Source organism: Salarias fasciatus, chromosome 3 (genome assembly GCF_902148845.1).
Source record: "Salarias fasciatus chromosome 3, fSalaFa1.1, whole genome shotgun sequence".
Lineage (NCBI taxonomy): Eukaryota > Metazoa > Chordata > Actinopteri > Blenniiformes > Blenniidae > Salarias > Salarias fasciatus.
The window spans coordinates 25,732,477-25,747,743 of NC_043747.1; the positions used below are offsets into that span (position 1 = coordinate 25,732,477).

General features: G+C 45.6%; 2 protein-coding genes across 3 annotated transcripts; both read right to left on the bottom strand.

The window, feature by feature from the left end:
- Nucleotides 1-211: 211 nt before the first annotated feature.
- Nucleotides 212-4,534, bottom strand: LOC115381333 (tripartite motif-containing protein 16-like). The gene is made up of 2 exons (XM_030082626.1): nt 4,512-4,534; nt 212-2,362 (listed from the first exon to the last, which is right to left on the bottom strand). Exon 2 carries the CDS (start codon nt 2,250-2,252, stop codon nt 771-773), a length of 1,482 nt encoding a protein of 493 aa, XP_029938486.1. The 5' UTR covers nt 2,253-2,362; nt 4,512-4,534; the 3' UTR covers nt 212-770.
- Nucleotides 4,535-10,510: 5,976 nt separating this feature from the next.
- Nucleotides 10,511-14,370, bottom strand: LOC115381293 (tripartite motif-containing protein 16-like). Of its 2 annotated transcripts, XM_030082581.1 has the most exons (3): nt 14,257-14,295; nt 13,397-13,473; nt 10,511-12,498 (listed from the first exon to the last, which is right to left on the bottom strand). In XM_030082581.1, the coding sequence occupies exon 3, from the start codon at nt 12,386-12,388 to the stop codon at nt 10,871-10,873; it is 1,518 nt and encodes a 505-aa protein (XP_029938441.1). In that variant the 5' UTR covers nt 12,389-12,498; nt 13,397-13,473; nt 14,257-14,295; the 3' UTR covers nt 10,511-10,870. The 2 variants fall into 2 exon arrangements, with proteins under 2 accessions (XP_029938441.1, XP_029938435.1); XM_030082575.1 differs by lacking the exon at nt 13,397-13,473 and having other exon boundaries at nt 14,257-14,370.
- Between the last annotated feature and the right edge of the window lie 897 nt (nt 14,371-15,267).

Sequence of the window (15,267 nt, forward strand, 5' to 3'; positions counted from 1 at the left end):
GGCTGCCTCAATGCTCTTCATGTGTGAATGCTGTCCTGTCACTTCACCTGAGCAGGTGTTTCAGCTTGGCCCTCCCACTGAACTCTCTTCAACTCAAACCTTCCCACAATCCTCCTGTGGCATTCATAACCAGTATAACAATGAGACTGAGGACTGACACGATCTCCATGATCCCAGAGAATCATTTTATTGTCTTTTCACATCACACACTCTTCATTCAATGGCAATGACGCCACCTGCTGGATTTCTGCAGTACGAGCAGATTGACTGTTTAAAGTTCAGGAATCAGAAACAGTCTCAGCATCACACAGAAAGAGAAAAGATCACAGGATTTACAAACATCATCATTATCATCAGTTATTCAACTTTTTTCAGTGATTCCGGAACACTCAATATGACCTGAAATAACAGTCTTTGATGTGATTTTCCAAAAAAAATCAAAGTTTACAAAGGTTTGATTCACTGATTATCTGCTGAATAGTATCCGTATTACACATTAACCTGGTTCATTGAGGTGGAGGACGAGGAGCCCAGACATCCAGCAGCTTTAATAACATCAGCACAGGAAACTTTTCTCAGTCTCACTAACTCAGCTTGTTTCTGTCTCTCCACACTCGTCTCAGATCCTTTCGTCCATGTAGAAAGTCTCTGAGAAGACGGCCGAACATCTGTTCGTTTCAAATCTTCTTCCTGTTAGAAATCTCATCGTCTCAGCTCAGAAAATGTGGAGGCTCCTTTAGAAAACTAGACTAGAAGATTTGATGGAGTCTCTACTGAAGGTTCAGGAACTCTGCAGAGTTTCCTTCATCAGGAAAACAAAATCTAATTCCAGCGTATAGTGGCTGGGTGAAGGGGCCCCTTATGGTGCTCAGGAGAGTCATGGTTTCAGAGACGCTGTAGAAAGACAGAATATCTTCTCTGTGATCCAGGTACACTCCCACTCTGGAGGACTTAGGACCTAAGGGCGAATAGTTATCGCCATTGTACCAAAATTGAAATCTGTCAGAATTCCAACATAACGCCCAAGATTTGCCATTTGATCCAAATAGACATTCTTTTTTCTTCCCTGCTCTGCTGATGTCCTTGTATGTGAGTGCTACATAAACTCCTTCTCCTCTCCACTCCACCTCAAAGTAATGACGTCCAGTCAGACTCTCTCTGCTCAGAACCTGGAGATCTTCAGTGAATCTGTCTGGATGATCAGGATAAGGCTGTTTTTCTGATGTAAAACTTACTTTTCTGTTGCTTTCAGACAACAACATGAACCTGTTTGCAGAGTTTGGATCCAGTGTGATCTGCTGAGAGTATTGTAAGAACTCTGCTCTGGTCTTTGGCTGTGGTTGAAGCAGTAAAAACTCCTGTTGAGCGGTTCTCACTGAGGTTTTAGTCCCTGTGTCTCTGCTCTCTGACACAGCTGCTGCCACATCCTCAAAGTATCTGAGAGGAGCAGTCTGGATGCTGGAGGAGTGTGTGGGCTCACTGAGTGCTGACACTGAGGGGTAGCTGAGCAGAAACTGGGTGTGGTCCTCTGTGTGAGCCAGCTGCTCCAGCTGGACGTCTTTCCTCTTCAGCTCAGCGATCTCCTGCTGAAGCAGCTTCACCTCTTTCTCTCGCTCCTGGATTCTCTGCTGGATGTTTAGTCGACTCTCCTCCAGCTCCTTCTGCTTCTGCCTCCTCTCTGCTGCAGCTGGGACTGTTTCATGGCCTCTGTGTTGGTCCATGGTGCAGAGGTAACAGATACTCTGCTGATCGGTGCGACAGAAAATCTTCATCACCTCATCGTGAAGAGAGCAGATCTTCTCCTGGAGCTTCTTGGAGGGCTCCACCAGCTGGTGCTTCTTCAGTGGAGCTGCTTTGTAGTGAGGTTGAAGGTGTTCCTCACAGAAAGAGGCCACACAGACCAGACAGGACTTGACGGCTTTCAGCTTCCTCCCAGAGCAAACATCACAGGACACATCTTCAGGTCCAGCAGAGCAGAGATCAGCTGCAGCAGCTTGGAGTTCAGTCTTCTTCAGATCCTCCACTAACTCTGCTAACAGGAGGTTCTTCTCCAGGTCAGGTCTCTGTCTGAACTCCTTCCTGCACTGAGGACAGCTGTAGATTCCCTTGATCTTCTCTTCATTCCAGTGTTCTTTAATACAGTTGCTGCAGTAGCTGTGTCCACAGGGAACCGTCAGCGGATCCTTCAGGAGATCCAGACAGATGGAGCAAGAGAACTTGTCTGAGTCCAGCTGAGATCCTCTCTGAGCCATCCTCTCCTCTCAGCAACAGCCAGGGTTTGAAGAGTTTCTCCTCCTGCTCAACAGGTTTGAAGCTGGACCCTCTGGTTTCCTGAGACGTCAGTGATCCTCAGCTGGGAGATCTGTGAAAGAGGAGGAGGCAGAGAAGGGAGAGGCCGTCACAGGCTGATTACATTCAGGAGACCCAGCAGCTTCACTTCACCTTCCAGCCGTCGTTCAGCAGGAAGCTGAAGCTCTCAGCTTCTACTGTTCAACTCACTCTAATAATCACATCTGTGAGGGACTGAGTGACTACTGCGACTCAGGATGGGATACATCTGGATATGGTTTGGAGGATTTGAAAACAAAAAAACACTTAAACTTCCATCTAAACAGATGGAAGTTTGGAGTTTCTGAAAAATTACTCAACCGTTTATCAGATGCCCTTTGCCAAACATTGTCCAATAATTGACAAACGGACTAAATTCACTGCCAGCCTCACAGTGAGGGAGCAGGAATGAAGCAAGAAATCAACACAGCGAAACCTCAATCGGTGTAGTCAGGACCAGTTGGACTGAAACCAGGATAAGGGATTAAGCCGGCAAACTGTTGTTATCCTGTGGTAATCTTGTGGTTATCCTGGACGAAGTTAGCCTCAAGTCGATTGTACAAAAGCTGGCCAAGTTTATCCCGGACAAGTCACCATGGTGACTTATTCTCTGCAGCTAACCTGCTCCACAACAGGCTAACTACCCAGGATAAGATTAAACTGCTGTCAACAATGTGAGAAGTGGGTGTGGTTTACAGCATTTCCTTGATTTTTCTACACATTACATAATTTAATCATCCTGCAGCCAAATCTTATTACTGTAGTCATTGCATCTGCAGGGTCTGGTTGACTTTAGTATTATTTTCTTGCTCAGATTATATGAAGACCAACATAACTTTCAACACAGACGTTTCAGAATCCTGTCTTTATTAATACAAGTCCGACAATAAAAGGTTCACAATTATTGTAAAGACAATGGAAAAAAAAACCTTAATGAAATTGGTACTAAACCACACTGATGTAAAAAATAAAGAATAAGAAATAAAGTAAAACAACCCTGAAGCTACACAATGAGTAAAATGAGAAACAAAGGAAAAATAAATGTATCACACCACTGAAATGGACGACAATATAACAGACAGCATATCCTTTTGTCTTAACTGTCTCCTGAAAATAGGAAAATCGTCCTATTTCAGGACTCCACCTTTAGGAGTGAAAGGGTCCCACATCATTCTGACGCCACTTTTTTAACGGCTAAAATCAGACAGAAATTCATTCTCAGAAGACAACAAATTTATCACTTCATTTGATAATTGCTCTTTGGGCGACACTTAAGTAACCTGACTGCAGAATATTTTTATGTTTGGTTTTCACCTGCTGCAGGTTCTTTTCTGGCCGGACAGTTTTGTTCTTCATGACAGATGAGGGATGAAACAGAACACAGCAGGAGGACAATTGATTCAATAGATAGCACGGACACAGAGTTGAAATTTTCTTAAATAAATATCCTAAATATTGGCAAAATGCTGTTTGACCCCTTGTATTTCCTGTATTTTATTATTATTATTATTATTATTATCATTTTTGTATGATCATAATCATGGATCATATGCAGAATTAGGCCATTTTTAGTGGATGATCTGAGCGTCATTATTTCACTTTAATGAAGCTGCGGCCTGCATGCAGTACCTGTCCTCACCATTGAAGCGTGGGGGCGCTATGCCTTAAACGCCACTTAAAGCAGACGTACAGGCTGTAATATATGGAGTGAAATTAATGGACGTGTTTTGTGTAAAGTCCTTGCTCTGGGGCACCCCCCTTTTTAAGTGAGCCCCCCCGACAGCCGCGGTATAGTCCGCACACTGCTGCTCATCCCGTGTGAAGTAAGATGCTCGTCCTTGTTCCATTTTCAATCTGTGATTCTGTGATCGATGTCGTGGTCTTCTGAAGAACGCCGTGAACGCGCACTTATCCTGATGCTCCACACCTGGCTGGAGTAAGCCGCGTTTTTTCATCCTGGCTTGGCAAACGTACAACCGATTAATCCGAGAAAACACCGACTAGGCTGACTCAAGCCGCGCATTTTCATTTATCCTGGATGTATTTATCCTACTTTTGTGCAATACCCCCCTGCTCACTCATCCTACGACAACAGAGGAAGTGTGAGAGAGTAAAGCAGCTGCTGTGTTTCTTGTAAATCCCCCTCAGTGAGTCCTGTCCTCATCAAACTGTTTTCTACTCACATCAGTAGAAATCCTCAGGAGGCGTCCAGACTCTCTGCTGTCGGCCTCTCTTCTGGAGAAATGAAACTCTCCTGCAGTCTGATCTCCACCCAGGCAGTGTGTCAACATGTGAGCTCCACCCACTGATCTGAGGGAGGGGTGGTCAGGCTGCGAGCAATCACTAGGTGCGTTCGACATGAGAAAGCCAGAGGCAGACCTTTAAGACTTTTGAGCCGTCCCGCCCAGATGTGGCCCGGCGTCACTGATACGTAGGACCTACGGAGGGCATCGAAAACTCGCGAGACCCAAACGAGATCGGTCACAGAGGTAGCCGCGTGAGCTGCTGGAGAGCAACTCACCGCGGCTACCTGGCCCACCTCTCTGTTTCATACAGGCAGGGGATTGGACCCGAGCCCACTCCTCATCAGTTTGATGACAACACGCTTTATTTGCATAAATAAACACCCAGTCCCGGCTCCAGTCCAGTGTAGGGGGGGGGGGGGGGGGGGGGGGGGGGGGCTACAAATGGAGGGGGGGGAGGGTGCACAAAGGTGGCGAAAAAGTAACGGAGCAACACAAAAACAGAAAATAACCAGCTCTCACCTTTAGTAGAGCTGGAGTCTCCTCTTCTTTTTTTTTTTTTTTTTGGAATTTTGAATAGCACAACACTTCATATTGATTTGACCAAGCCAGTGGAGTTTGCTGTTGTTTTTTTAAGCATATAATAGACTGAAAACTTTATTTATTAATTTTTTGGACTGAGGGGGCGAGGCAGTCTGCCCCCCCTTGACGCCTGGTCCGCAGCAGCAGCACGCTTCACATAACAGAAGCCAAAACGTAACTTAAAATTATTTTGTTTTTCTAAATCTTATTTATTTCAGTTAACTGAATATGAATTAACACAATGTGACACACAAAAGAAATTATGAATTCTTTTGTTTTTAATAAGAAAAACAAAATTACCCCTCTGACAGCCAGGGGGGGCAAGGAGGCACAGGCGGGGGAGCATTGCCACCCCGGACGCCGGGCCTGTAAACACCCCCCACGGTGGGAGTCATGAGAAACACAAACATGGAGAACATAGGGTTGTCCGAGTTGGAGGCAGACTTATAACTCCGCCCCACGGCTGCGCCGTCTACTTCGTCTAGCTCCGTCCACCTCTGGCTTTGCCATCGTGAACGCACCTAATGTGTTAAACCGCTTCTGCACAGTTAAAATCACGTCACAAAACAGGTTTTACTCATGGTCAATGATATGCATTCTGGCAGCTGTAAATTGAAGATATGTTTCAGTTCTTTGAACACACATATTTGCTTTTGTAATTAACAGACTGTGTGCAAACTGCAGTGATTAAATCTCAATGCCTGAGTCAAGCACACCTCTTGGTCCTTTGCTCTGACAGGATCTTTTGAACTTTGGCTGCAGTCATGTTAATAATCAGTTTGAACTTTAGTTGTTTCAGCCTCCATTAAACTGTAAAATTCAGGCATTGGTCACTGGAGACAGACACAGTTAAGGTCAGGTGGTTTTCATGTGCAGCAGAGAAAGGATTTCTAAAGTCTTTCAGCTCTTTCAGCTCTGTTCTGATCCTCTTCCTCCATCAAACACTGGTCTGGAGAGAAGAGAAGCTCAGACGTCTTTGTGTCTCATCCTGAGCATCCTCTGAACTCAGTCTGAAGTGTATGTGTGTACGTGTTTGTTTTGAACATTACAGATTTGTTAATTAAAGTGTGCTTTCATTTTCCGTTCAGACCAGATGGAATTTTGGTGAAAATCACCCCAAGATAAATCAGCCCTCATTGCATCACTTTGCATGGGGAAGCGCAGGCGCAGAACAAATAATCCGCCCATTCAACATGATCCGCTGTCTGCAGGTGGTTACAGTGGGACCAAAACGTATTTAATCATCCACCAAATGTTCAAGTTGTCCCACTTAAATGTTGACAGAGATCTGTAACATTCATCATAGCTCCGCTTCAGTTGTGAGAGACTAATGTGAAAAAAAAAATCCAGGTAATCACAGAAGATTTTTAAGGAATGTATTGGTAAATCATTGTAGAAAATAAGTATTTGGTTGATCACAAAAGTTCAACTCAGCACTTGTGTTTGGCAATAACAGAGGTCAAAGGGTTACTGCAGGTCTTCACTCACTGCAGCTGGTATTTTGTCCCGTTCCTCCAGCGGCGCTCCTGTAGAGCAGTTCCGTCTAAGATGGTGCCGCGCGAGTGGCAGCCTGTTACAGCAGCTCCTACTAGGTCGTGATTAATTTCCCTCCTTTCGTTTTTTTTTTCTTTTTCTTTTTCTTTGTATTCTGTGGTCTGCTTCACGGTTTCCGCACCATGAGAGTTTGCTTTGCTCCTTCTTTTACTTTTTTCACTGTTTTCCACCACGTCGGGTCAGTCTGTGCAGAGCTCTATTGTTTACAGTATGACAGTATTTACGTATGGGCGGCTGTGGTCCAGTGGGGAGAGCAGTCGTCTCTCAATAGGGAGGTTGTTAGTTTGATTCCTGTCTCCCTCTGTCTGCATGTCGAAGTGTCCTTGGGCAAGACACTCAAACAGATGAGATGAAACAGATAAGTAAGTGGTCCCTACCCTCACAGTCTGTGGGTACACTTACAGCTCCTCACCACTGCCTCTTCAGGGGAAAGGAGATCACAACATGGTTCATCTCCCGCCGGTGTACACACCTCTTGTGCACAGTCATCCTGCTGTGACCCGCACAGTGAAGACGTGGTCTGCTGAGGCTGAAGAAGCCCTCAGAGACTGTTTTGAGATGACTGTGTGGGAAGAACTCTGCACTCAGGACAGAGCGGTGTTTCTCCAACAATAAGCCTTGGATTAATCCAGAGATGAAGGCTCTCCTTAAGGAGAAGAAGAGAGTCTTTAGATCTGGTGACAAGGAGGAGCTGAACTCTGTGCAGAGGGAATTAAGGAGAGGCATCAGGAAGGGGAAGGATCAATACAAGAGGAGAATGGAGGAACAGCTGCAGCAGGAGAACACCGGAGAAGTCTGGAAGGGCCTGAAGACCACCTCTCCTTTCTCTACCTCCAGCACACAAAGACTGCCTCCTGCTTCTCCTGAAAAATGTCCCGCCCCCCCCCCATCCCCAAAGCCTTTCCCTCACTCCCTCCCAGGTGAGGAATGAGCTCAGGAGGATGAAGACAAAGAAAGCGGCTGATCCGGATGGTATCAGCTTCAGGCTTCTCGAGTCCTGCTCAGACCAGTTGTGCAGCATCATCAGGCTCATCTTGTCACGGTCCGTGACACATCTTCAACGTGAGCCAGAAGCTGAGAAGAGAACCACAGCTGTGGAAGACGTCTAGCGTGGTACCTGTACCCAAAACATCTCACCCCAAGGACTTCAACAGCTACAGGCCGGTGGCTCTGACGTCTCATCTGGTGAAGGCTCTGGAGAGGCTGGTCCTCGCTCATCTCCGCCATCCAGTGAGCGCATCGATGGACCCGCTGCAGTTGGCCTACCAGCCTGGCATTGGGGTGGACGATGCTGTTGTCTTCCTCCTGGACAGAGCTCTGTCCCACCTGGAGCAGCCTGACAGCACTGTGAGGATCATGTTCTTTCATTTCTCCAACGCTTTCAACACGATCCAGCAGGTTCTACTGAGGGACCAGCTGGAGGTCACAGGGGTGGATCACCACCTCTCGGGCTGGATCCTGGACTACCGCACAAACAGACCACAGTTTGTCAGGGCCCGGGACTGTGGTGGACTGCAGCACAGGAGCCCCACAGGGATCAGTCTTGGCTCCCTTTCTGTTCACCCTGTACACTGCAGACTTCATGTTCAACTCGGCCAGCTGTCACCTGCAGAAGTTCTCTTAAGACTCTGCGATTGTTGGTCTCATTTCAAATGATGACGATCGGGAGTACAGAGGACTGATGCAGAACTCTGTGGACTGGTGCCAGCAGAAATGCCTCCAAATTAACTGGAAAGACCAAAGACTTGGTGGCGGTGTCACGCCCTGTGCCCCTGTGGCCAGATGGGGGCGCTCAGGGTCTGTTTTGTGTTTGTCTGCTCCTCATGTTCTCCTGCCTAGTCACCTGTCTCGTTACCACCCTAATGTGTGACGCCTGTGCTCTCCTCTTTTTAAGCCCTGCTTCCCTTGCTGTTTCCTGTCGGTTCCTTGTGGGTCTGTCAGCGTGTTCAGTCTGTGTTCCTTGCCTGTGCCAGCTCTGCTTGTTCCTGTGTTCCGGTGTTTTTGGAATTAAAGGAGTTTTTGATCCACCTGGCTGCCTGCGATTGGGTCCTTCCTTCCCACACTATGACAGGTGGCTTATATTGTACAAAAACGTCTGTCTTAAATTTCTATATAGTCTATATTTAATTTTTCTATATAAGGTTGGCTTTTTAAATGTTAACATTTCTATTCTATTTCTTAATTATTTTTCCTTTTTGTTATACTACTGCTGGAACACTGAAATTTCCCCCAGAAGGACAAATAAAGGACTTTCATTTCAATTTTCAATTCAGTTCAACGTCCTGGGGACTTTGAAGTCCCTCCACAGATTTTCTATGGGGTCCAGGTCTGAGGACTGGCGAGACCACAAAGATGGACAGAGTTTGGACTGGACTTTTAATGTGTTTATCTGCACTTTGAAATTTGGCATTATTGAATGGGTTCCAAGGGGACTCGGATTCTTTGAGAAACCAACATCAGCTTTTGTGTTACAGCTTTTCTACACTTCGACATTGGCTTCATTTTTCAACACCAGAGGTTGGCACCTGGTTAAAGCCCTCCATCTGTAATTGAGCTCTTCTTTGTCTCACAGTTGCTTCAACACTACCAAGTCCAGGAGAAAATAGACTGGGAGTCATGACACTCTGGTGCTTCCACTGTCAACAAAGACATGGAGCCCGAGCATTTCCAGAAAGTTGCATTTTCATTGGCCCAGAGTATTGTTGCCATGGTAACAGGCCCTGAGTTTTTCCTGGACCAGCATTCGGGATGTTTCACAATGACAGGTGATTGCTTGACTGAAACGCTGTTTCTGATGGTATCTCTACCTTACAGACCGATCTTCTCCCCATGGATCACCTGAAGACCCGTCGTCTTTTCATCTGGAAAACTGATTGTTTGCTGAATCAATTCAGCCTTACCTCTCCTTGTGACCCAGCTCCATGTGCCAGGTAAACACAGTCACGCTGCCAGAGGCCGGTTGCTCAAAAACTAAGATCAGGGATTAAGCCAAGATATCTTGTCCATGCGCCAGTTGCACAAAAGTGAGGTAGGGGAAAGTGGGACATACTCTGACCTAAGCTAAGGTATCACTGATGCTGCCATGAAAGAACCAAACCAGCATCAGCCTCAAGAGGTTTTTGGAATATATCTTTATTTTACATCACAAATTAAAACTAAAACTGGCTTCATGTTGAAATTGTTGTGATTTTAACTTTTGATTATTTAATTTTGTTAATATGTAGATAATGCATGAAGAAAAACTTTCAACTCTAAATTTATATATACTGTATATTATTTTTAAAACATTTTTTTCTGATCAAGATGAATGTGGGATGTTTATGGCACCTGATGGGTTTGATGACCTTTTCACTTAAAATGCCACATGATGGAAAAAAACTATTTTTGACAGATTGAATCTTCCCTTCTGGCTCTTAACCATGGAGGATTTCTAATAAAATCAATATGCTACGAGAAGAAATCCAATTATTTTTTCCTTAATAGTTGGCACAAGTAGCATTACACAAACACTCCTGAGTGTCAGTGTGGTGTAAGATGGTAGATCGAGATGCCACACTGTTTCTTGTCCCATGAATACATGATAAAGGCAGAGTGTGTGGCATCAGTGTTGGTGCGTCTGATCAGTGGGATGTGGCTGCCTCGATGCTCTTCATGTGTGAATGCTGTCCTGTCACTTCACCTGAGCAGGTGTTTCAGCTTGGCCCTCCCACTGAACTCTCTTCAACTCAAACCTTCCCACAATCCTCCTGTGGCATTCATAACCAGTACAACAAGGAGACTGAGGGCTGACACGATCACCATGATCCCAGAGAATCATTTTATTGTCTTTTCACATCACACACTCTTCATTGACTGGAATTTCAGTGGCAGTGGCGCCACCAGCTGGATTTCTGCAGTACGAGCAGATTGACTGTGTTACGTTCAGGACTCATAAACAATCTCAGCACCACACAGAAAGAAGAAATCACAGGATTTACAAACATCATCACTATCATCGATTTTTCTACTTTTTTCAATGACTCCAAACCATTAAAAATGTAGAAAGTCTCTGAGAAGACGGGCGACCATCTGTTGGTTTTCCTCCTGTCAGAAATCTCATCGTCTCAGCTCAGAAAGTGTGGAGGATCCTTTAGAAAACCACACAAGGAGATCTGATGGAGTCTCTACTGAGGTTTCAGGGTCTCTGCAGAGTTTCCTTCATTCGCAAAGCAAAATCCAATCCCAGCGTGTAGCGGCTGAGTGAAGGTGGTCTCGACGCCGGAGGCGTAAGTCATTTTGTCAGAGACGATGTAGAAAGACAGAACACCTGCTCTGTGATCCAGGTACACTCCCACTCTGGAGGACTGAGAAGCTGAGTTGTTACCTCTGTGGACTAAGCACCACGCATCATGACTGACTGAAGAATAAACATTTTTGTTCCGAAAAGACAAATGTTTATCATACAGGAGAGCCCAGGATTTCTCATTTGATCCAAATACACATTCATTTCTCCTTCCTGCTCTGCTGATGTTCTTGTATGAGACTGCTACAAAAACTCCTTCTCCTCTCCACTCCACCTCAAAGTAATGACGTCCAGTCAGACTCTCTCTGCTCAGAACCTGAAGATCTTCAGTGAATCTGTCTGGATGATCAGGATAAGGCTGTTTTTCTGATGTAAAAGTTACTTTTCTGTTGCTGTCAGACAACAACATAAACCTGTGTACAGAGTCTGGATCCAGTGTGATCTGCTGAGAGTATTGTAAGAACTCTGCTCTGGTCTTTGGCTGTGGTTGAAGCAGTAAAAGCTCCTCTTCAGCGGTTCTCACTGAGGTTTTAGTCCCTGTGTCTCTGCTCTCTGACACAGCTGCTGCCACATCCTCAAAGTATCTGAGAGGAGCAGTCTGGATGCTGGAGGAGTGTGTGGGCTCACTGAGTGCTGACACTGAGGGGTAGCTGATCAGAAACTGGGTGTGGTCCTCTGTGTGAGCCAGCTGCTCCAGCTGGACGTCTTTCCTCTTCAGCTCACTGATCTCCTGCTGAAGCAGCTTCACCTCTTTCTCTCGCTCCTGGATTCTCCGCTGGATGTTTAGTCGACTCTCCTCCAGCTCCTTCTGCTTCTGCCTCCTCTCTGCTGCAGCTGGGACTGTTTCATGTCCTCTGTGTTGGTCCATGGTGCAGAGGTAACAGATACTCTGCTGATCGGTGCGACAGAAAATCTTCATCACCTCATCGTGAAGAGAGCAGATCTTCTCCTGGAGCTTCTTGGAGGGCTCCACCAGCTGGTGCTTCTTAAAAGCAGGAGATTGATGGTGAGGTTGGAGGTGTTCCTCACAGTAAGAGACCAAACAGACCAGACAGGACTTGACGGCTTTCAGCTTCCCCCCAGAGCAAACATCACAGGACACATCTTCAGGTCCAGCAGAGCAGAGATCAGCTGCAGCAGCTTGGAGTTCAGTCTTCTTCAGATCCTCCACTAACTCTGCTATCAGGATGTTCTTCTCCAAGTCAGGTCTCTGTGTGAACTCCTTCCTGCACTGAGGACAGCTGTAGATTCCCTTGATCTTCTCTTCATTCCAGTGTTCTTTAATACAGCTGCTGCAGTAGCTGTGTCCACGGGGAACCGTCTGCGGATCCTTCAGGAGATCCAGACAGATGGAGCAAAAAAACTTGTCTGAATCCAGCTGAGATCCTCTCTGAGCCATCCTCTCCTCTCAGCAACAGCCAGGGTTTGAAGAGTTTCTCCTCCTGCTCAGCAGGGTTGAAGCTGGACCCTCTGGTTTCCTGAGACGTCAGTGATCCTCAGCTGGGAGATCTGTGAAAGAGGAGGAGGCAGAGAAGGGAGAGGCCGTCACAGGCTGATTACATTCAGGAGACCCAGCAGCTTCACTTCACCTTCCAGCCGTCGTTCAGCTGGAAGCTGAAGCTCTCAGCTTGTTTTTAACTGTAATAGTCACATCTGTGAGGGACTGAGTGACTACTGCGACTCAGGATGGGATACACCTGGATGTGGTGTGGAAGATTTGAAAACACAAAAACACTTAAACTTCCATCTAAACAGATGGAAGTTTGGAGTTTCTGAAAAATAACTCAACCGTTTGTCAGATTCCCTTTGCCAAACATTGTCCAATAATTGACAAACTGACTAAATTCACTGCCAGCCTCACAGAGAGGGAGCAGGAATGAAGCAAGAAATCAACACAGCGAAACCTCAATCAGGCCCTGTCCCAATACTCGCACTCCCACCCTTGTGCCCCTCAATTGCGCGTTCCCGCTGAGGGGTGTGAGTGCGTGGGGTGTCCCAATCCTCCAGAGTGCTCTTTGGCCCCGCCCCCTTTGCGCCCTTGATCCACACTCCAGCGAAGCCCGCATCGGAGCGGACTCAGCCGAAGGAGATTACCCACAGTTCCTAACGGCCGACAAGACAGAAAAACATGGCGGTGGTCAGCGACACTCCAGCGCCAAAAAAATGTATTTTCAAGTGTAAGTATTACGATATTTGATTTTTTTTATTATGATGTACCTGTGGGTGAATTGAAGTTAGCACTGTTACTTAGAAAGATACATCGAATGTGAATTATTATTTCACTGATAAATACACCGTTTTGTATTTACGGATACTGAATTAACCATAACGTGGAGTGGAATGACTGAAATAAAAGTGCAAAAGCAAAAGTGAAACTTGCACACATGTTTAGTATATTTATATTTACCATTTATTCATTTTGTGTATGGAGGTAAGCCCCCTTGAGATTCACCATCTCGTTTTCAAGGGGATGCTTCACATCAGCTAAAATGAAACAAAAGACAATAGATTAAAATTACCGGTTGACGAAAGTCCGGCGCAGCGGCGAGTGCCTGGCGAATGAACCACATTCGTTTCTGGCTCTTCTTTCTCCGTAAAATCATCAACTGGTAATAATGATAATAATAATAATAATGCATTGGTTTTATAGAGCACTGCAGTGCAGTTTTGCAATCATTTTCAAAAGCAAAATTCCGAAGACAACGCCAACTCCCGCCATGATTAGTGTCGCATATCTGATGCAGTGACGCAAAGCGATGACGTAACCATCACCGTCCCAATTCTTCAATTTTTGCACCCTTGTAACCTACGCACTCGAACCCTTACGCGCACTTCAACTAAGTGCACACTCCACTGAGGACCGTAGGGCGTAGTGTGGGTATTGGGACAGAGCCTCAGTGTAGTCAGGACCAGTTGGACTGAACCAAAACTCTGGCTGGGGGGGAGGGTTGTTTAAATACAGTAAATTAACCATCAACAAACATGAAGAGAGTAAGTACAAAGAAAAAGAAATTGATATCACCTCAAAAATGTACTATATATTGTTTGCACACAGCAGTTCCCTAATATACAGTATACACACAAACATCAAAACAGTGCACCCTGTAAACCTGACCTCTGCTGTCAGACCGATATACTGTTCCTGTAAACCTGCTCACTCATCCTACGACAACAGAGGAAGTGTGAGAGAGTAAAGCAGCTGCTGTGTTTCTTGGAAATCCCCCTCAGTGAGTCCTGTCCTCATCAAACTGTTAGTTTTCTACTCACATCAGTAGAAATCCTCAGGAGGCGTCCAGACCCTCTGCTGTCGGCCTCTCTTCTGGAGAAATGAAACTCTTCTGCAGTCTCATCTCCACCCAGGCAGTGTGTCAACAAGTGAGCTCCACCCACTGATCTGAAGGGAGGGGTGGTCAGGCTGCGAGCAATCACTGTGTGAAACCGCTTCTGCACAGTTAAAATCACGCCACAACTCACAAAACAGGTTTTACTCATGGACAATGATATGCATTCTGGCAGCTGTAAATTGAAGATATTTTTGAGTTCTTTGAACACACGTATGTATCTGCTTTTGTAATTAACAGACTGTGTGCAAACTGCAGTGATTAAATCTCACTGATTCAACTGATCTGACAGGATCTGTTGAACTTTGGCTGCAGTCATGTTAATAATCAGTTTAAACTTTAGTTGTTTCAGCCTCCATTAAACTGTAAAATTCAGGCATTGGTCACTGGAGACAGACACAGTTAAGGTCAGGTGGTTTTCATGTGCAGCAGAGAAAGGATTTCTAAAGTCTTTCAGCTCTTTCAGCTCTGTTCTGATCCTCTTCCTCCATCAAACACTGGTCTGGAGGGAGGAGAAGCTCAGACGTCTTCGTGTCTCATCCTGAGCATCCTCTGAACTCAGTCTGAAGTGTATGTGTGTACGTGTTTGTTTATTTTGAACATTACAGATTCGTTAATTGAAGTCTGCTTTGATTTTCTGTTCAAACCAGATGGAATTTGGGTGAAAATCACCCCAAAACAAATCAGCCCTCATTGCATCACTTTGCACGGGGAAGCGCAGGCGCAGAACAAATAATCCGCCCATTCAACATGATCCGCTGTCTGCAGGTGGTTACAGTGGGACCAAAACGTATTTAATCATCCACCAAATGTTCAAGTTGTCCCACTTAAATGTTGACAGAGATCTGTAACATTCATCATAGCTCCGCTTCAGTTGTGAGAGACTAATGTGAAAAAAAAAAATCCAGGTAATCACAGAAGATTTTTAAGGAGTGTA